Below are 22,461 nucleotides of genomic sequence, written 5' to 3' on the forward strand. Positions count from 1 at the left end.
TTAATCTTGAGCTAAAAGAACTCACACAGACTTGAACTGTTTCATGAAGATGATGCCAATCTTGATTCATTATACTGACCAATTTATCAATCATTCTGTCCTGTGCTATCACATCAGTAGTGGCTAACACACAACCCACCACAGAGCCTACCTTTTTTATCAGCTTATTGAGTTTGCTCTTCTCCTTCTCCAACAGTCTCCCTCCTCAGCACGTAACAGCATACAAGATCACAGATGATACCATATAATCATAAAAGGTCTTCAAAAGTACCTGACAAACAGCAAGTGATAGTCGCCTTAATAGATGAATGCAACTCTGACCCTTCTTATAAACCTATATCGTATTATCAAGCTTATTATTCAAATATTCAGAGCTAAAACCGTTCCTGTACACCAGTGCTATACGTAACTACTTGAGACACACAGTTATGTATCTTTACATACTGTGGTCTATTTGAGAGGTAGTCCATTAACCAACTGGCCATACTCAGGTGTAATCCAGCATTTTCTAACTTATTCTTAAGTAATACAGGCTGGATAGTGTTGAATGCACTAGACAAATTGAAAAATGTGATTCTAACGATGTTACCTGAAGTCTCTAAATGACTTAGAGATTTATATAAAAGATAGATAATTGCATCATCAACCCTAACACCAGTTTTGTAGCGAACTGCAGTTTATGCTTTAACCCTCTGGGGTCGACGAACGCGCCGGTGCGTTTTGAGACAGCTTCTCCTGATAACGCCGAAACAAACTTAAATTACTCCATCAATTTTGATCAGACAGATAAAAGAAATATATCATTCGAATCTGTAAAGGGTCTAGTTTTAGTTGTATACACTCATAATAACAACAAAACGCTGTGGTTTTTTTAAATAAAGAAAGCAGACAGGGTGCTCTGTCTGTCTTCTCTGTCTCTCAATTCAATTCAAGTCGAAAACAAATCATCACTTTTTATTTAATCCATATGAATGTAAGGAGAAGTACGTTTTCTCCTGTCTCACCTCATTACAGCTAATCTGATACCACCTCGCACTGAGTGCACAGTTCATATGGAAATAATCTGAGGTGAACCAGGTAATTATTTGCACGCCCCCGACAAATGACATAAAACGTCAAACTTCATCATAGAACTTACTCACTTTTTCTGTGTGTTTGGGTGATGGCGCGTTACGCAGGTGAAGAAGCGCTTTGTATGTTCCAGACAGAGATGAAGAGTTTACTTTCTCATCAGAGTAAAAACACGACTCAGTCGTTCTGTTCTGTTTGTTTGTACGTCGCTCAGCCTACACGCAAAACCTTAACAAATTTTCATGCATACCTTCTATTTTTTTTATTTTTCCATAGACCCTGTGCCATGGTGGTGCCAGACTTTGAGCTGATCTGTGAAATCATGCTTGTAGCCGAGGGCTTTATTAATGCCAGAGTCCTCGCTAGGAAGTTTATCACACTGTACACACTGTGTAAAGAGCTGTTGTCCAAACAGGTACGATCAGTTTTCTTCTGTGTTACTCATCTGATATGGTTTGAAAGCACCAAATCCATTTTCACTTTAAAACCTAACAACTGAAATAACGTTCTTTAATATTTGGGTCTTTTGATAAATGGATAACTCAGAGAAACCACACAAGATCTGTCTTTACCGTCCTGAGTGAAGTGAAGCGTATGTGCATATGAATAAGAAGCTGTATGGGATTTGGATGTCATTCCATCAACATTTTCCTTTAATTCTTCTTCAGTGCTGTGCTGTTTTACCTCTCATGACATTATTAAGCAAGCCATTTTATGAACCCCCCATTGCTTGATGAATTTCCTAAATATTCATTCATTGCATAGTACTGGATTTTTGTGGCTGTTTTATGAAGCTTTAGTTTTCAAGAGTTTGACTGAAGTTTTCCAACATTTAATAATGAACACACTGTTACTCTTGGCTATATTCACAAGGACTAAAAGTGTAAATCAATGGTCAGTGCAGTTTGATCGGATAAGGGTCATGATTTGTCCTATATGAGAGCAGTTTCAATAGTGTAAGTTTATATTATGGTAGCAAAGGGCATTTCTAAAATAGTTTATTTACTTAATGACGACAGGATACAAACTGGAGGAGGGTGTCCCATAGGACACATTGCCATTTATTGAGTTCACTTATTTATACTATACCATATTTCATTATTTCGTCAGACATCTAGATACCACTGCTCTAGAGCTGAAGGGATTTGTCGAATCCCTTGGTCATCAACAAAAAATGAAATGTTAGACAGTTGTTTTATCAAAGATGACAAATGTTTTTGTGTTTTGGCCCAACAGGACAGGGTCATTACATTTTGACCCTCCCTCAGCTCATGAGTGTCTTCTCCCTGTTACAAATACCATGCTGATGATATAGAATTATAGTAAAGCTTAAACTAAACCTTCAGTACTAAGTTGTTATGTGGATATCATTGGAGTAGTAATATTTAGTTTTACAGATGATGTTCAGTTAGACTGGGTAAACTGCTGAATTGTCTCGTGAAGAGCCTGTGGTTTTTCCTCTGCCCACTGATATTTACCACTTTATGAAAGGACCATTACGACTGGGGCCTCCGAGCCATCAAGTCAGTTCTGGTGGTGGCAGGCTCACTGAAGAGAGGCGACCCTGGGAGAGCAGAGGACCAGGTACTGATGCGAGCTCTGAGAGATTTCAACATCCCCAAGATTGTGACTGACGACATGCCCGTGTTCATGGGGCTGATTGGAGACCTGTTTCCTGCCCTGGATGTCCCCAGGAAGAGGGACATGGACTTTGAGAAGCACGTGAAGCAGTCCATTCTTGACTTGAAGTTACAAGCCGAGGACAATTTTGTACTCAAGGTAAATGTGATTCCTTCTGACAGTTTTAATGCTTGTCTGGTGGAGTTTATCAGACTGTGTTATGATTACCACAAAAAAGTAAGTCTCACAAGTGTTGCGAAGCCAAGGATGAAGCAAACACAATCACAGGTTGTCTGACAAGTACAGGCAAAGTTCCCAAATGGGGATTTCATGTCTAGTAGTTTAGACAGATATTACAGTTGAAGCACTTTCATTTAGATTTATCTTAGTTCTTTCTGAAAGCTATTTACCTCACGCCATAATGTTCTGCTGGGAATAGACATTAGTGTCAAGCAAGTGTGCAGGATCTGGATGAATCCAGCAAATATTGTAGAAAGCCAATGATGAGTGTTAAGGTGCCAAGCTCCTGACCTAATTCTAGTCATTATATCACACACACACACATACACACATAACAGGAGGCATTATATGTCAGAGACAGATGAACGCAGGACCATAGGAAATAAGTGCAATCTGCCTCAGGTCAAATAGATACAGGAACCACATAACACTCCATCAATGGAGGCTGGCACTGCACCATTCCACTTAACCCTGACATTGTGAGAGACAGAAATAAACAAAGTGGAGGAGAAACCGAGGGAGAGAGGAAGGAAGAATGACGGAGCGGTCAATAACAACCATCAACCCCCAGAGCCTGAACTTTTACTGTCTTTGTTTGTGCAGCCAACCTTTTGATTTTAAACAACGAAGGGGGGAGCAGCCGAGGTGGGAGGGATCTCATACCTTTAGCGTTAGCCTGTGCTAGCATTAGTCCTCCCCACATCAAAGCAGTAATCAGCTGGGGCCTTTGTGAATGTAATGCCGCTTGTGCTCTGGCTGAATGGATGGGGAGCAAGAGCCGCAAGGAGCCCAGTCAATGCCATTGATTGAGCTCACCATTTCAGTGTTTGAGTGTTAGTGTGGAGGAAATCTCTACACCTTCTTTTTTTCTGTTACTCGCTCTGTGGTTTCATCTCACATGTGTGAATTAACAGAAAATGTTACACCAGAAGTCAAAGTTAATTTCCTCAGATGCTGTGTCCAAGTATAAACAAAACAGGCAGTTCTCAAAGGTTAAGGCACTGTAGTCACATATTTAAATTACTTACTCGTGACAACTTTTAATAAAATAATATAAAAAATAAATAAAAGCCTATTCTGGTTGTGTTGAAAAAGCAATTTGAATTTGAAGACAGATCAAAATTGAAGTAGATAAGATTAAGGTATTTTGACTCTTTTCCTAGCAAGGATCAGTCTCGAAAACAGTGCATCCTACGTCCCATAATACAACTCTACAACTAGTGTGTTTAAGTAAACTATATTCTTCTGATTCTACTTACATGCTTACAGCTTGTAATGCAGGCTTTGACTTAAAAAAATGTTGCTGGAATGCACAAATGAAAATAATGCCAGTGACATATCAGTGAGATTATTCACTTTAGAAAGATTGTGTCCTTATTAAATATTATTATATAAATTAAATTAAATATTATATAAATTAAAAACTATCATGTAAAATATAAGCAACAACAGGCATTATAACCATTAAATAGCTCCAACTTAGGCAATAACTAACTAACTGTTAGCCATTATCATATGCAATTTCAGCCTGCTGCTTTTCATAGCAGAGTGAGTAATGTAATTAACTCCTTAGTCATTCAGACCAAAGCAAAAACTGACAGCCATGGCGAAGTGAACATTTTGGAAAATCGCATATTTGAAAAAAAAACTCCTTGACTTAAATAAAATGATCTGAAATTACTTTGTTTTTACTACATAACTAAAATGACAGTTTTTTGTTCAGCACACCATGCTGTCATTCTGCATCACATCTTATGCACTATAAACCACAACATTAAGGGTGAGATACAGTAGACTGAGCACTGTGGTGGTGCGGCCCTTGAAATGCTACACTATCCTGTAAAAGTGCAGTGTTTCTTTGTGCACCACATCATCAGTGATTTCTGCATGATCTAAATAAAGGATAATTTATGACTTTTATTGGCTGTGTGTTAGGTGGTGCAGCTGGAGGAGCTGCTGGCGGTGCGTCACTCTGTGTTTGTGATGGGGAATGCAGGCACTGGGAAGAGTCAGGTGATGAGGTCACTGCAAAGGACCTATCAGAACATGAAGCGCAGACCTGTGTGGGCAGACCTTAACCCGAAGGCTGTGACCAACGATGAGCTTTTTGGGATCATCAACCCGGCAACCAGAGAGTGGAAAGATGGTAAGTGGAAAGATGGAGTCTTACAGAAACAGTATTTCATTCATCGATGCCTGACCTAAGTAACCAAAATGTGAACATCCTACAGGCCTTTTCTCTAGTATTATGCGTGAACTGGCGAACATCAGTCACAATGGGCCTAAGTGGATTGTTCTGGATGGAGACATTGACCCAATGTGGATTGAGTCACTCAACACAGTCATGGATGATAACAAGGTGTGAGCGAATTATGTGTGTGTCTTAAGTGCATTCTGAGTCTTTTATTCAGTATCCTAATCACATTTCAGTGTCTGCTCACTAAATTCACAGACAGAATATGAATAGGAGAATGTGGTTGAGTCATGAGAGATTTAAGAGGCCAGTAAGCTGTTCATACTCTGTAAAAGAGAGAATTAATGACATGCTAATATTAGTTCAGTAATCTGAGGATAGCAGGTGACATAATTGAAGGCACAAAACAACACATTCTTTTGCAGGGATATGTGCATACAATGTGTGTAAATATGCTCTCTCCTTCTGTTAGGTGCTGACTCTGGCCAGTAATGAGCGGATCCCTCTGAACCCCACCATGAGGCTTGTGTTTGAGATCAGCCATCTTCGCACTGCTACCCCTGCTACTGTATCCAGAGCAGGTAGTGCTTGCTTTTCATTCCTTTCCTTTTCTTCTTTTTTCTCATCCTTTTACTTGGACAGTTTTGACATAAAGAAAATATTGCATTAGTATTGGATTTATTTCTTGACAGCGTTTGCAGCTTCTCTAGGTTACCAATGACAGCGTGTGACAACAGTGTGCAACTGTCAGAGAATCCCAGGGTTCCAAAGTCTAGTTTCAACACCTTGAGGCTGCAGTAGTCAGTGTAGTTTAGATATAATGGATGAAATGGCTGCACATAATGTGAAAGCTTTCATCTGGAGCACACACTCCACTAACATTTGTTAGAGACTAGGTAAAAATGCATTTGTAATGCCATTTGTAATGGTTTTACTGTATATCTTATGGAAAAACTAACCTCCATGACCTCCCCAAAGACCTGAATGAAAAGGTTTTTCATGCTAACATATTTCTGTCATTTTAGAATATGCTTTATGATACTTTAAATGTACAGTGGCTGCATCAGAGAGTGAGTGCTCAATAGCATCTGCTCTTGGAAGCTAAGCAGGGCTGTGCCTGGTTAGTACTTGCATGGGATACCAACTTGAAAGACCAGGGGCTGCTATCCTCAGACACTGTGGTTCTGTCAGGAATGGCATCCGGTGTAAAACTTGTGCCAAATTGAGAATGCCATGGCGACCCTGAATGGGAGTATGCCGAAAGGAAATGTATATATACATAGGAACTATTATTCCAGTGTATGCATTATACTTAATTTCTTTGATTTGGTTTTCAGTGGACATAATCTGGGCAAATCATCACTAGACTGCTGGGAGCATTGTACTTGATAAGAACATAGAGGTGAATGGAGGCTGGGAGGCCTGTGTGTCTGTGTCCCAACATAGCTGTTTTTCTATCTAGGTATCCTGTACATAAACCAAGCAGACCTTGGCTGGAACCCACCTGTGTCCAGCTGGATCGACAGGAGAGAGGTCCAATCAGAGAAGGCCAATCTCACCATACTGTTTGACAAGTACCTCCCCTCTTGCCTGGATGCTGTCAGGTCAAGGTGAAGCAGATTGCCAGTAGCTCTTTATCACTCTAAAATGTCTGGCTTACAGTTAAGTCCAGTTGACAGAAGATGTTGGAATGCGACACAACATGGGGAGGGAATGTGCTAAACTGGGTGGGTTGGACCGGAGCAAACAGGGACCGACTCAGAAGAACTGGATGCTGTCCTGTATGCTATTGTACAGGGCCACTCGCCTCCTCCAACACCTCCGTCACCACTGTTACTGTAGAAGGCAATAAAACAGGAAGCAGAGGAGGGAGGCAGAAGAGGAATATTTTGTTCTCAGTGTGAGGCCAAAAATCAGAAGAATGCACAACTGTAGCAGAGCTTAGAAATTTGTCGTCAATGAAACAATTGAATTTTGTTCTGTCAAAAGAAGCTGTCTGTTTTTTAAATGAAAAATGTATAACACATTTCAACAAAAGATAGAAACAGTACTTAACTAGCTCTTTTCTTACCAAAAGAGATAATCAGTTGTAACATTCAAATTGACTGGATGTAATGTGTCTTTCTTTGTTCAGGTTTAAGAAGATCATCCCTATTCCCGAGCAGAGTATAGTCCAGATGCTGTGCTACTTGCTAGAGTGTCTGCTGACTCCAGAAAACACCCCACCAGACTGTGCCAAGGAACTTTATGAGCTCTATTTTGTCTTTGCTGCTGTGTGGGCCTTCGGGGGAGCCATGTTCCAGGACCAGGTACTGCATGGGCCTCTGGGTGTGTGAGGCGCTTACTAAGTGGTTGCATAAAGATGGAAAAGAATGGGACATTACTGAAACGGCTGAATGACTTTCCCTCTCTCCTCGTAACTCCTTTCTGAAAGAGTTTTTTTTCTGTAGTATTATTCAAGCTCTGGTGGCTCTTATGCAACAATGTGTCTCTATTTATGAAAAGTAATTTCAAAGTTATTTTCAGTTGAAGAAATGGCAGGTTTGGAAAGGGAGAGATCTCCATCTGAAAATGAAGTGGACTCTATTCCCACTCAACAACACATAGACTGGCTGAATTTAAATCAGCTGGAGAGTCGTGGCAAGCAGTTGCTAAGCAATGCAGTTAGTGCCGTACAGTAAGCGTGTCCATCTAAGTTATGGGATAAAACTGCTCTCCCCTTGGTACAAATGTACTCCACTTTATTTTCCCATCACAGATGCATTTAAATGCTAAGTGGTTTTATTGACTGGATAGCTGGTAGTGAATAGAAGAGACAGGTACCAAGGGGTAGAGAGGCAGAGAGGAAGACGAGGAGCTAGCAGCCAGCAGGTGATGAGGCTACTTCACTGTCAGACAGATGGATGGATAGGCCTGCCATCACTCATTTTCTACCCTTCGACTGCTGCTGCTGTATCTCTGTGCTGGTGCCATTACTTTGTCCTCTAGTTTGTATTCACCCCAGTGTAAATCAAATGCACAGATCCATAGCTACAGTATGGAGTAGATAAAGCAGAGAGGAAGTCATTTTAGAGTATTGACTGCTTGCCTACCCTCTGTGTCTCTGCATGTGTGCTCTGTGTGAGTGCAGCTGGTCGACTACAGAGTGGAGTTCAGCAAGTGGTGGGTGGCTGAGTTCAAAACCATCAAGTTCCCATCCCAGGGTACTGTGTTTGATTACTACATCGACCCCGAGAGCAAGAAGTTTGAACCCTGGTCCAAAATGGTGCCCAAGTTTGAGATGGATGCAGATGCACCACTTCAGGTACAGCAGCTTTTTTTAGATAGACAAACTATCAATATCATTATTATAAAGAGTCACAATTCACAATATGATGACATTAATTTTTTGGCAAATATTGGTAGAACATCACTACTTGTATTAGCCTTGAAAAGTAGACCTAGCTTATAAAGCAAAAATGCTAAACATTTCCTACTTTTCCTGAGTCAAATGTGCTGATTTGCTGATTTTCTCTGTTTTATGTCATTGTAAAACAAATATGTTTGGTTATTTCTAAAATCCAAGAGCTTATAATGGTTAAGTTCAGTTTGGTTTCAAAAAGTGTCACATATATGTATTAAAGAAAATATTACATATGTGTATAACTGTGTGTGTTTCACATGTGCAGGCATGTCTGGTCCATACAACAGAGACCATTCGCGTTCGTTACTTCATGGACCGCCTCCTGGAGCGTCGTCGGCCCGTCATGTTGGTCGGGAATGCTGGGACTGGGAAGTCTGTTCTGGTTGGGGACAAATTGGGATCATTGGACGCAGACAAATACATGATAAAAAATGTACCCTTCAACTATTATACTACATCTGCTATGCTCCAAGGTAGGAGCTGCACATTTGTATATCAGGCTTTAAGCATCTGCCACACAACATATTGGTGTGGCAGATGTCTGTTGAAATGATCTATCATTATTGCAGTGGCTGTGGTTCAAAAACAGTGCTGAGTACTGTACTGTTTATATTAAGCAACATATCACCATGGTGACAATAGTAATGGTCTCATGATCTCTGCTTTTGGCTCTACCCTCAGCAAAATTCTCGCTCCCAAATTCCCCTGCATACTATGCATATAAGGTGCATATATTCTCCAGATATGTTTTTCTTCAGCTTTCCACCAGATGCCCTTTTGTGTTTCCAGCAGTCCTAATCACTCCAATCTCTACATCTACCTTCTCACCTGTTCCTCATTCCCCACACTATTGCCACTTCCTTTGAATGGCTCTGCATTCACCAACTTCCTCCTCAGTGACTTCCCTTCATTCTCTTATAGATTGAGTCTGTCTGGGAGCAGCGTCTTTGTTCAAAATTACATCATCTTAAAATAATTGTATTTGATCTTACGTATAATTAATAACAAGAAGGTTAGATAGGCTGCACTGAAAATATGGATACCAGTGTTCATTCTGAATGCAACAAAAGAGAGTACACCTTTTGATCACTGCAGAAAAGGCTAACTGCGTTATTCTAAAATATACTGTGAACAGCACAGCTTTCTGAGTGTTTCTGTATTTAAATAAACTTGAACAGACTGCACATTGGCCAAACGAAAGCTTTTAAAAATCAGTGGTGATTTTCAGCCTTTCTGCTGTTTTCTTGGCCATATTTTAGTCTCAAGAATATTATTGATAGTGAGCTTGATAATGGACTTGGCTAAGTGCATTATTTTCTGTATTGGAACACCGAGGCTTTTTCGCCAGTGAGTCCATTGTACATGCAACAGTAGCGGTTCAACAGATGGGTCATTTTCCCTCGTTTTGACATAAATAAAATTCAGACGCCTCAAAAGGTAAAACTATAGAACACAGTGTTTCCTAACACAAAAGGCAAAGATAAAGAAAAAGTGTGTATCAGGCTTTGTTTTTCTTATTTTCCACAGCCCTTTGGATTTATGATGTGACCCTGTTTGGGAGTCCCAACCCACAAGAGGCTTCTGTACTTCTCTCCACATTTACTCCTAATTCTTGAAGTTACTACACAGAATGTGTTTATTAAATTACACATTTGACATTCTCATTCTTTCTTTCTGTCATGGCTGCTGTCTGCTCCTTCATGCACAGCTGTGTTGGAAAAGCCCCTAGAGAAGAAAGCAGGGCGCAATTATGGACCTCCAGGTAGCAGAAGATTAATCTACTTCATAGATGACATGAATATGCCTGAGGTGGATGCATATGGCACAGTGCAACCTCACACACTTATACGACAACACATGGACTATAACCACTGGTAAGGTTCTATGATTAACATGCAGCTGTGCAGCATGTATGTATGAGCAAATGTGAGTGGATGCTTGTGCTGTCCTAAGGGCAACATTATGCCTAGACTAAGTCTTTCTAGGTAATTTTCAGAAAAGACCACATCTGCGGTGGAATGGCTCCTCACATTAATTGTCTAAATGAACAGTTTCAGACAATGTCTCTATTTATTAACATAGAAGAGGATCATTGAGATAATGGAGTGCAAGCAGCTGATAAGTCTGATACCCTAATAATTCACATTATCAGCTTTCGTGTCAGTATTCCGACAGATCCCTACCTCAGTATCAGTATGCTACAACTTTTATGAGTGTCAAAAGTCAAATGTGAGAGCAGGGCTGTATGATTCCCCTCAAATGGATTTTGTTGCTCATCTCTTTGACACAGTGAGGCCATTCTGAACATGGTTCCTCTGTGTCAGACACAGGCTGACTGGCTTAGACACGCTCAGCCCATTAGATATTTTGGGAGGATTTCAGGTATGAAATTGAGAGGAAGGAGGATGCTACTGTGCCACGCCAGCTTAAGTAAGAGCTGAGGCGTTCATATCAGCAAAAATGTGAGGATGGCGTGTGAGTGAGAGCAGGCTCTTAAATAATCATTTTTTCTGCATGTCTGTGTGTGTGTACTCCCAGGTATGACCGTAATAAGCTGCTTTTGAAGGAAATACACAATGTTCAATACGTGTCCTGCATGAATCCAACAGCCGGCAGCTTCACCATCAATCCACGACTGCAGGTGCCCACAGCACATTTTGTTCCATTGGTTATGCAACACACTTCTGAGGTTACATGTGCATTAATTCCTTTTGCATGTGACCACATATTTCACTCCGACTGTTTTTGTTAGACAACGTTATATGCTACTTTATATTAATTCATTTACTAATGGTTTTAGCAAAACTTTGGACCACCACATTTTTCGTCTGCATGTGTGTTTTTCTCTCCATTAATTAATCTGTGAAGGCATTCGTGCAAGGTTGATTATATTCTAACACAATTTAAAAGAAAAAAACATTTTAATTCTGCATTTAGGAAATCACATTGGTTTCCCTCAGGGCAGTGGCACATTATTTTTCTCATTTATTTGTAGAATATTTCATACTGATGTATCAAAACCTATTGGTTGAAGCAAAAGGCCATAATTATTAGTACATTTGTTTGTAGATTTGTTTAATAGGATAGCATTCTGTTTACTATCTGGTCTTCAGAATGACGTGTGTCCTCTACATACAGATTTGTTGAACTTTTGCTGAACTTTTTTGCTAATCACATTACCTATTTTTTCCACATCAGCAATTTACCAGTTCATAATCATAAGTAAAACATCCTATAGACAAGCCTGAGTATCCCCACAAGTATACTTAAAAAATACATCCTGCTGTGGTATGTGAACGCCTGTTGCTGGAGCATTGTGTGACATCCAAAAATATGAACAAAGAAATGATGACAAAATGATATTATGGTCTACACTTTGGTGACCAACTCCACACAATTCTTGTGGGGTACATATGGATGTTCCAAAAACAACTCATAATCTGCCAGTCCTGTCTCTAATTAAGGTCTGGTTTAGGTAATTAAAACACATTTTAAAGGACAAAGCTGGCATTAATTTATATTGTACTTTTTTATAACTAATCTCAATGACTTTAAGACCTTTAAGGTGGCTATCTCTTTCCCCCTTGCCTTGTTGCAGTTCAATCTGAGTAGTTTAGTATTTACAAACTATTTCAGTAATCTTAGGTCACTGTGAGAGCAAATAGTGTTTTTCATGGGGAATAGTGTCTGATTAATGGTTGTGTATTAATTTTGTGAATACTTGGTGCAACAGGTTGTTTGTGGGATTGAGTCAAAATGAGCTACTGCTCATAAGATGGGAAAGCCGCTGAAAGCCAAAAATGTTTTGGCATGGTTAATATTATTCGCCAGTTTGACTTGTCAGCACCATATGGGTGTAGATGTACATGTACAGAAATATCATACACTATATTGTAGTTCATTTACAAACAGTGCCTCCATTACATAGTTCGTTCCCTGGAGAGCACTGACAAGTTTTATTGTTGCTGCCAAAAGTCACATTCAGTACGTCACTGAGAGGACTGGAACGCAGGTGAGTCACACTAGACCATTCTCCAGAGTCTGGCATGAGTGAACGCTGTTTGTTGACTTAAATGCAGAGTGGGTGACAGGAAACGTGAACAAAGGCGTGGGCTGCCATTAACATGACAGGGAAACAATAGGTGGAGCATGGAGAATCATGACAATTTCACTGTCATTATTTTCCAAAAGAATGCTTATCAAATGTTTATCGTATGTGTAGTGTTAAATAAAATGCCAGCTGATATGACAGATGAGTGAGATGTAGACATCATGCGTTCTGCAGACAGTGGAGAATAATCAGAAAATGGGATTTCAATGAAATGTTAAAGCTGAAAGACAGGATCAGACTTACACTGGCATAAACATACTGATCCAACTTTAACTATACCATTTTTCAAAAGGACGGTCAGAGATTAAACTTAAAGATGGTCATATCTCAATTTAATCTTAAGCACATGCAACTGACTCACTGGAACACCTACCAGGTGACCTTTGATTTTAGCCAAGAGGGTTTCTATGTCATTTGTGAGAAACATGTTTGCTGGTACTTGGTTTACACTCCTCTCCCTCCACAGCGACACTTCTCTGTCTTTGCCCTGTCGTTTCCTGGAGTTGAGGCTCTGAGCACCATTTACACTTCCATCCTGTCTCAGCACCTGAGAGGAGAGGGCTTCAGTACCGCCCTGCAGAAGAACTGCCCCACTGTGGTCCAGTTAGCCCTGGCCCTGCACCAGCGTGTCTCCTCCACCTTCCTCCCCACTGCAGTCAAGTTTCACTACATCTTCAACCTGAGAGACCTCTCCAATATCTTTCAGGTGACACAGAAACAGAAAATATAGTAGAAACACATTCTGTTTAGAAGAAGAGTGACCTCAGGGTAATATTTTGCTACTGAAATCACAAAACTTACCTGTGTGGTTCTTCACTTCACTCCCTCCACTCAAATAGGGAGTTAGGTATTTCCCCCTGGTTCTCTCTGCTTTTATGGCTGTGCTTCCCAGAGCCAGGCTTCTGTCACTAATTTCTCATCTAAATGATTATTGATTTAAAAGCTGGGTGTGAAACCTAGAAATAAGTCTGAAATAAGTGTAAGAGAAAATAGAATGGATTTGTACCTCCATGGATATTAGTGATGATTTAATATATTTAAATGAATAAAATGAATATAGCGTGAAGGCTGTCAAGGCACAATCTTTTGGGGCAATATTTCTGTCAGAATCCTCTACGGTTTCATGGAGGGCAGGCTCTCTCATTTAACACACTTCGTTGTATAATTAATGCTCTAAGCCATTGAACTATAGGATCTTCATTTTTCATGATTCCATCTAGGGGTTTACAAAGGCAGCTCTTAGTTCTTAATATACTATGTGGAGAAATACATACTGTAGGTGTTTATATACACCTCTATGAAGCTCCACTCAGTTCAAATTAACACTGTCTGTCATGTAAAAAGATTAGGTTCACAGGCACTACTTAGAGACAATATGTGTTGGTCATTAACCAACGGACTGGATAACATTTTGACCAGATGATGGAAAAGTCCAAAGAGCGCTCCACTGATGTAAGCTTTGCAGTGTGTTGCATATTGTTGTTGGACTTGTTGGACAGTTAAAAAACACAATCAAAATCACTGCAGCAGTGCAACAATAAATACCACCTTTTTTGTTTCACACATTCTTCTGCTGCAACATCATCAATGGTGGCTAATTATAAGCTGGAGTCTCACGATGCATTGACACATATGGCTACAAAGCAGCTGGCCATATCTGGCCTTCAGGGCTGTTCTGTGTTGGACCTATAATTGACATACTCTGCTCCAACTGGGCAGTTGTTTCCACACATCTCTCTTTAATGTCCTGGTTACTCATTAAAGACTACAACTAAACATTTTCACTTCACTTTGTTTAAATTTCTTTTGTGTGGTGGCGTGAACTACTACGCCGTTCTATTTCTGCTGGGATCAAGACTGTGAATGGCTCTCTCGTGGCTATCACTTGCACTTCATCACAGCATCTTTGCATAAAGTTAAGTGCTCCTCAACTTTCCTCTGTTGTATATATGGGTGCTTTTTGAATCTGTCTTGTTGCGGACAAGCCTTTTTGAAATGTTATGTGCAAATGCACTATTAGCTTCAAGCAGAGATGAGATTCGGACTAGAGAATTGTGTAAAGCTCCCATACTGGATTCTAGCCAAAGTGAGTGCTGTCTGCACTTTGAGATAAAGCATAATTCCCATCCCATAGCACAAGTCCCGATGACCCTAAGACTTACCTTTCAGAACATTGTTCACACATAACACTGCCTTCAAGCAGTGGGGCGTTTAGTTGCATCCTCACCCTTTGAAGCCAGTGTCTGAAGAGGTCACTCTGCCTGTTTTGTCAAAGTCTTTGATTTTTTATATTTTTTTATTTGAAGGATCTGCTCAGTGTGACTGGGTGTCCAGTAAACACAGAAAGGAAGAGGTGTTAGAACTTTCTTGCTGTTACTTTCCACCCATTGTGAGAAAGCCAGGAACTGAGTCCTAGTGCGTGTTTGAAGTTTTTCTGCCCAACTAATATAAGCCCTGGTTCTAACACTCTAGGACAGGCGGGAGGAGGTGAGCAGCCTTGTAGCTCACAGCTTTGCCTCCTTGCTGGAATTCCCCCAACGTATGTCTGTGCTTTTGCATCTTCAGAAGTGAGAAAGTATTTGGCGTGACAGTACAAACACATCTTCTCATTTTGAGCTTGAGACCTAAATGGTTGTCACTGCTTTCTGGGTTGACGTTTCAGATGTTTGCCTCAGCTGAAATAATTGGGATACTGTTTGTGATTCACTTTGTTTTATAAAACTTTGGAACCAGGAGATGTAGCCAAAGGCAACCGTCTCATTATGATCAACTTTAATGAGCCAGAAAGATGAGCTTAGAGACTCAGTGTGAGCTGGCAGCACTCTTTGTAAAGGTGTTTTTAGATGTGACAAAAGAAGCAGGTCCAGACAACATTCAAGGTTGCATCTTTATAAGAGTATTGTTAAGGCTATTTGATGACAGAATTTTGAGGTAAGGGTGTTTTTGTTGCATATTAAGTAGGAGTTAATGCCAGCAAATTGTCTTTCTTGCATTTTTCTATTTCTTTTTCCACTTTTTCCACTTTGTCACTTACCACTTACTTACATTACTAATGTACAGTACAATACAGCAGCCGAATACCACCACCAACAGGGCAAGACAAACAGTTGTTTGCAAAGTGTTCATTCTCTGCCATGTCCAGCGGGCATATACGGGGGCCTGTCTACCCCACATCAGCCTAAATGAGCTCCTTGAAGCTCATGAGGCAAGGGAGGAGATGATGGGAAGATGGACGGAGTGAAAGAGAAAGGACTGAGACAAGGGAAAAAGAGCGAGTACAAGACTCATGAAGCAGAGAGACTCTGAAATGAACTGTACTGACTGCACATGTCTGTATGATGTTCCATGGATAGTCAGTTGGGTACATTTGTTAGCAGGGGGAAGCATTGTTTGGAGCTCAGAGCAGCTGTCAGGCTACAAGGAGAGCATACCCGCTGCAGACAGCCCGACAGACAGATACATGCTGACACCTAGAACTCTCTAATCCTTCTCCCCTGAGTTGAACAAAGCACTGAAAGACCCAGGACAGAGAGGATGAAGTAGTCGAAGTCAGATAGATAGAAGGAAAACAAAGTTCTTCCTCCTTCTCGCTCAGTTAGTGCTATGTGCTTTGTTTGATTGGTGGGACGAAACAACCTCAAGTATGACTGTTATATAGAGTACAGAGTACATATAGTGCTTTATTGTGCACCATTAAACAATAAAATGGAGTAGAAAAGACAGATCTATTAAAAGTCAAAGGATTAGATCAGTCACAGATACTCAGGGAAACATCTTGACTTTTGTAGATCAGTTTAAATCTTCAGTACACACAGCCATGCAAATAGGCTCACACACAGCACATCTCCCATCTGCACCATTACACAGTGGATTTAGCAGCCAATTGTCACATTCAGTGGGCTCAGATCAGATTCAGCTGGCTGTACCCCCGGAGATGATTCTGTTGATTAGAATAAGTTCTGGGGCTGGAAACATCTGCTTGCCTCTGCCTCTGCCTCCTGGGTGACAGAGTACAGAGAGGGAAAAAACAGCCTGGGTGCAGCTCTGTCCCCTTGCTCATCCAACACGGCACCTGTTGTACGAGGCACCTAGTTCTGCCTGGCTGCATCAAGAGCGGCCCTGTGGGAAACCCTACATGTCACACAGGCCTTGTCCAGAGATACATCATTTATCAATCATCACTAAACATTATCTGCTCATTGTCATGACTTTCTATTTCAAACTCTGTTTTTCTTCAACAAAGAAAAACACTAATCTAACTAGTTTTCAGCTTTGCTGGCTGCATTGCTCTGTTAATGGCAGCGTTAGTTGGATCACCATCAGTTGGTCCTGACTAAAATACTGTATCTCATTAACTATTAACTACTGGATGGATTACTATGAAATGTTATACGGACATTTCTCTGGCACCCCTATAATGCTGACATTTTTGTTTTCTGGTGAAATATTGAATAGAGTTTTCTGTATTAAATATTGTACCGCAATACACGATCCACAGAAGAGTCATTTACTACTCTCTTTATGCAGTAAGAGATATTCTATACTTCATAGTGAGCAGTGAATTGAGATTTGAGGCACTTGTGAATCATTATATTTCATGATAGGATAGTTGTGGAGTTACACACACTGTTTCCAACTACTTTGAAGTGAAATTAGCTAAGGCCTGTGGGGAGAGCTGCTAGTTCGCACATGCTCATTTAATGATGATATCATAACATTATTGCATTTAAATATATCAAAAAATAAAAAATGAAGTTATAAATGTGGTCAAGGACTTAACTTCTCTTCTGCTTCGACCTTAGTTGAAGCACGCACAGCCACATGAGAGCATAAAGGGATATTACATATGTCAGCATATTATATATGTTGTTTCCAGATTTGTTGCATTTTTAATAAGGTTGCTAAAGGGGTCTTAAAAGTCACCAGATCTAGTGTTAAAACAACATAAACATAAAAACAAAGGTGGCTCAATGCTAATTTTCACACCTGTGAATGGACGGGCTTGTTTGTGCTCAGATAAAAGGCGTACAGCAAATGTATGTCTTCAGACATGGTCTCAGTCTTGTTTGAAAATAAGGACTCTTTGTAAGTATTACAGTCACATATACACTAAGTCCTTGATTTTTCACCATTCAGTTCTTCCACCCAACACCTGCCAGTAGAACTTATCTCCCCATGCAGTAATACTTCTGACACAGTGAAATGAAAGATTGTTTTCTGAGTTCTCTGTCACACAAACTGAGAGCTTGCCCACTCGATATCCATTGATTTACCCACTTTGACTGTGCTGCATTTCTTTCCTCATTGTAGTGTCAATGGGCCAAATTGGCTTCTGGAATGAAACTCTGAAACATTCCTCTCTCTCCTCTATGCCCAGGGCATTCTTTTCTGTACCGCTGAGTGTCTCAAAGCACCCGCGGACCTGCTGAAAATCTACATGCACGAGTCCAACCGGGTCTACAGAGACAAGCTGGTGGAGGAGCAGGACTTCCAGGTCTTTGATAAGCTGCAGGCGGACACAGTGAAAAAGTTCTATGAGGTGAGAGTTTTTACAAAGTTCAATGGAGGAAGACAAGAACGAGAGGCTGAGAAATGGGGGAGGAAGCGGAGGTTAGGGAAATCATTAGGCGGCCTGTTCTGTGCCTGGACCTGGGCATTAGTGGCCAACACAGCGAGGAGAACGAGGGGGGGAGGAAAAAAAAGAATGTCGGGCGGGAGAGAGAGGATGGAGGGTTGGAGAGAATATTAATCAGTGTGGTTTGGGGGTCTGGCTGTCAGGGTCTGCACTGTCAGTCCAGCAAATTGGAAAACATTTCAATGGTTTACTGTCCACTGCTCCCCTCACTACCCTGTCTGGCTCTATTGCATGCACACTGGTCATGCCACAGTGATGAATCTGACAAGTATATGTACACACACACACACACACAGGAAGAGAAGAAGTCCCACCCTCACCAGAATGTATTATTCAGAGTTGGAATCTTCTGTAAACTTATGACAATTTGTCCCTTATCCACAGAACAATATGCAGCATGTTTTCATACTATTTTTACATACAAACAATAAAATCTTTAGAGATCATTGCAATGTAAGACAGTACTCCCGATACTATGAAAAGGAAGACTGCAGCAGTCCGTAATATAGACGTGAATTTGTACAGAAAGTCTTTATTCATCACACCTACTGCAGCTTTATGCCCATGGAGATTAGCACAGGAAACAAGTGTTCCTTAGAGACACACGAAATCTCTCCAGTGAAATGTTTGAGGCCCAGCAGTTGCCAGGGTGAAAATGAACTAGGTCAGCCTCTGTGCAGCTGTGATATTCAGCTGTGTCCCTGTCCAAACTGTTTAAGCTGAACACTAATGTTATGCTGACAGGGGCAAGAGTGTGCAGCTCTGTGTTTATCACTGCAATATGTGTGTGTGTCCCTACCTGAGGACATGGAAGAGACTCTAGCGCAGACCAGAGAGATGAATTTGTACTGCCACTTTGCTCGTGGGCCGGGGGAGGCCAGGTACATGGCTGCAGAGTCCTGGAGCAGCCTCAACAAAATCCTGCTGGAGGTGCTGGACAGCTACAATGAGGTCAACGCCACCCTAAATCTGGTGTTGTTTGAGGATGCAATGGCTCACGTGTAAGTGGAAGCTTTGGAGAGAATACAGAAACCAGAAACAGTAAACAGTAGTGTTACTGTCAGGTTCTTTATTTGCTGTCAAGGCTATGAAAAATCTTCCCAGGTATTTTAAGATTAAGAGTTCCATTTTATAGACTGTCAAAAGCAGAGACAGGGAAATCTCTAAAACATCATGCAACATACCACATGACAGCCTGACTAAAATGCAGTATACAGTCTAAGAATGAATTTGGGCCACAATATCCTTATATTCATGTTGTCCAAATAAAACTTTGGGAAATTTGATCCCCTGATCCTCGTAGCTGTTATAAATCCTGGTCATGTTCTCTGTTTTTCTAATTTCTAATAATCAACAAATCCCATGAGGCCCACCCCAATAATATGTCAGTAAATGCCAAATTAATAGAGAAAAATGAGCCTACTTCATCCCTTAAGTGATGTGAACAAAGATACTAATATGTTGTAGCAACTTTGATATAATCAAAGATAATTGATTAGTTACTAGTTTCCTTAGTAAATGCGAGCAATAGGTGAAAGCAGATAGCGCTGAGGTAAAATCCCTGCATTGGGCATGACTGTGTGCTTGATATTCAAAAGATAAATCTGAATACAGCAGGTATTTTATCTCTATAAATCCACAACTCATGTAATAAACCATGACCAATTTGTTTTGAAAAGGTCAGTCCTGTTATCTGAAGTGTAAATATGAAGAAGGATGATCTAATACAGTAGCAGGCTCTCACCGTTTAATGTTTAAGAAACTAATAAATGTGCAAAAGGCTACAATACAAGGAAATTAAAGTCTGTTGACTTACTTTGAAAATGAAGAACAAACAGAAAAGGTAATCATTTGCATGAACAATATTATGGGGGTTAAATATAGCTGTATGTAACTTGAATTAAGTTGAAGCACTGTTAGAAGTCAACGTGTCCTTTGAATTAAATGCACTGAAATCGATTAGAGCCTAAAGTAAGAAAGCGTTTTGAGTAGTTGAAATGTTGAACAAGCTGAAATCAGTTTAAGTGTAATTACTGAAAACATGCCACTTTGAGGTTAAGACCTCCAGTGTGTGAAAGTAGCTGATGTTGCTACGAAAACAGTAGAACCCGGTAGATTTAAATGAGAGAAATTTGAGGCAAAGAGAAAATAGAGAAAATGTAGGGATGTGTACAATAAAACATCTGAGAGTAAGAGGTGAAAGCAGTTAAACCATCAGCGTAAGTGTAAGGCTGTGTTCACAAATATTTGCCCTGTGCTAAAACAGCCCAACCTGACAGATAAAAGTAACTGAACTGTGAGTAGAGATAAAATATATATAAAAGCAGTGGACAAGGAAGAGATATGTATAAGCAGTGAGAGCCGTTTCCTTTCAGACCAAGCGCTGGAGAAAGCTGAAATGTGTAGGAGAACCTCAGTAGAGGTGTCGGCGAGAAATGACAGTAGCTGAAATGTCAGTTGAAGCGTGTTAGTGTGTTCAATTTCAAATGAAGCAATAAAAATTAAAGCAGTTAATGTGTTTAAAGTGAAGAGACAAGAGCAACATTTATCATGTTTTAATAAAAGAGTAAAGGTTCTCAGGAGCACAGTACAGTTTAGTCTCATGTTTAATACATTTCATTCTGCTACGTCTAAATGAAAAGGAGTGATGGGTGGTATAAAAGCAGAGAGAGAGAAAGAGAAGCTACCTGTGCTTGTTTGTCTTCTGCTGTTTGTCTTATGAGTCACAGATTGTCTTTACTCAGCTATTCGCCCTCTACCTTTTATCTCGCATTTCTTCTGATTCCTCTGCTCCCTCCTCTCCACCCTTCTACCCCGGCTGTCTGCATCTCCACATGTAGCTGCCGTATAAACCGAATCCTGGAGTGTCCACGGGGTAATGCGCTGCTGGTAGGAGTGGGCGGCAGTGGCAAGCAGAGTTTGACCCGACTGGCTGCCTTCATCTCCAATCTGGAGGTTTTCCAGATCACCTTGAGAAAAGGCTACAGTATCACTGACCTAAAGGTGTGAGGGGCTTTACACTGCAAACACACCACAGCACATCATCCATCTCTTGGTCTCATATCCAGCATTAAACAGTTGATCATATTTCTACAGCTCTGCCAGCCAGATGATTTTTAAATTACAACATGGAGGTGTACTTGAGGGAAATACAGACATAACTCTCACAGTATGTTTGCACTGTACTGGTACTTACACAGTATTCCTACAGTGATTAAGGTCTCAGGCATGTATTGCTGCCAAATAACAAATCTTTAGGCTTCTCACAGCCCAGTCTCATTATTTGTGTCACTCTCCCACTCCCTGTCTTTCTCCTCCCGTCACCCAGAGTGACCTGGCGTCGCTCTACATCAAAGCTGGCGTGAAGAATATTGGCACTGTGTTCCTAATGACTGACGCCCAAGTGGCAGACGAGAAGTTCCTTGTTCTGGTCAATGATCTGCTGGCATCGGGTAACAGCTCTAATTATGCTTTTGCTTCACCACAGCAACAAATCACTGTGGTGCCATTTCTGCACCATTACTCATCAACTGCAACACATAGAGAAGAATTGCAAGCAAAGCTGAGAATCACATCTAGATTTACACTCTGCATTAAGGCTTAGCATTGTGAATAGGAAATTATCGCCTGTAGTAATGTTTGTAGTAATGTTGCAGTTAGTATGCAAAAAAGACAACACTATATCATTTTCATAGATGCCAGTACAACACTAACTTTTTCACTGACTACTGTTTGAACCAGCAGCTAAACTTTGTGAATATTTTAGACACATTAGGAATGGTGACACCACTTTAATGTGGCAGAGGTTGTTATTATTATCAGACAGGGCGGTTAGCTCCTTGAACACAATGTTCTGGGTAATGAAATGAATTGGCAATTCACTGTAATTATCGGAAAAGTTTCAGTTAGGTTTGGAGTTTGTTTTCTGCCCTAATCTCACACCGGAGCAGGACTTGCTCTGACAAAAGAAGCAACCTAAGAGAACTTATTTGGGTCAGTCTTAATTGACTTGCAGCACTCTGCATCTCTGTACTAGCCTGTCCTCTGTAAGAACTCCTGTTGCCACCAGCTCTATTAACATACCTTGATTTGATATGAGTTTTAGTGTCAGTTCAAATCTTGACAAGAAAAGAAAATTTGCGAGATCTCACATGGGTGTAGCTGTCTGTAACTGTTTCCCTCAGTCT

General features: G+C 40.6%; 1 protein-coding gene across 3 annotated transcripts in view; it reads left to right on the top strand.

Moving 5' to 3' along the window:
• The window catches only part of dnah9 (dynein, axonemal, heavy chain 9), a 117,576-nt gene that overhangs the window by 39,870 nt on the left and 55,245 nt on the right, over positions 1–22,461 (top strand). For all 3 annotated transcript variants that reach the window (XM_026315463.1, XM_026315462.1, XM_026315464.1), the window contains 16 exons: positions 1,348–1,486; positions 2,563–2,850; positions 4,867–5,077; positions 5,163–5,290; positions 5,598–5,706; positions 6,588–6,735; positions 7,260–7,434; positions 8,256–8,429; positions 8,794–9,001; positions 10,237–10,402; positions 11,067–11,169; positions 13,106–13,345; positions 18,017–18,178; positions 19,079–19,275; positions 21,115–21,277; positions 21,603–21,726. In XM_026315463.1, coding sequence (XP_026171248.1) covers positions 1,348–1,486; positions 2,563–2,850; positions 4,867–5,077; positions 5,163–5,290; positions 5,598–5,706; positions 6,588–6,735; positions 7,260–7,434; positions 8,256–8,429; positions 8,794–9,001; positions 10,237–10,402; positions 11,067–11,169; positions 13,106–13,345; positions 18,017–18,178; positions 19,079–19,275; positions 21,115–21,277; positions 21,603–21,726 — 2,735 coding nt within the window. The remainder of the gene's footprint in view (positions 1–1,347; positions 1,487–2,562; positions 2,851–4,866; positions 5,078–5,162; positions 5,291–5,597; positions 5,707–6,587; positions 6,736–7,259; positions 7,435–8,255; positions 8,430–8,793; positions 9,002–10,236; positions 10,403–11,066; positions 11,170–13,105; positions 13,346–18,016; positions 18,179–19,078; positions 19,276–21,114; positions 21,278–21,602; positions 21,727–22,461) is intronic.

This window comes from Mastacembelus armatus, chromosome 19, assembly GCF_900324485.2.
Source record: "Mastacembelus armatus chromosome 19, fMasArm1.2, whole genome shotgun sequence".
In the NCBI taxonomy this organism is placed as follows: domain Eukaryota; kingdom Metazoa; phylum Chordata; class Actinopteri; order Synbranchiformes; family Mastacembelidae; genus Mastacembelus; species Mastacembelus armatus.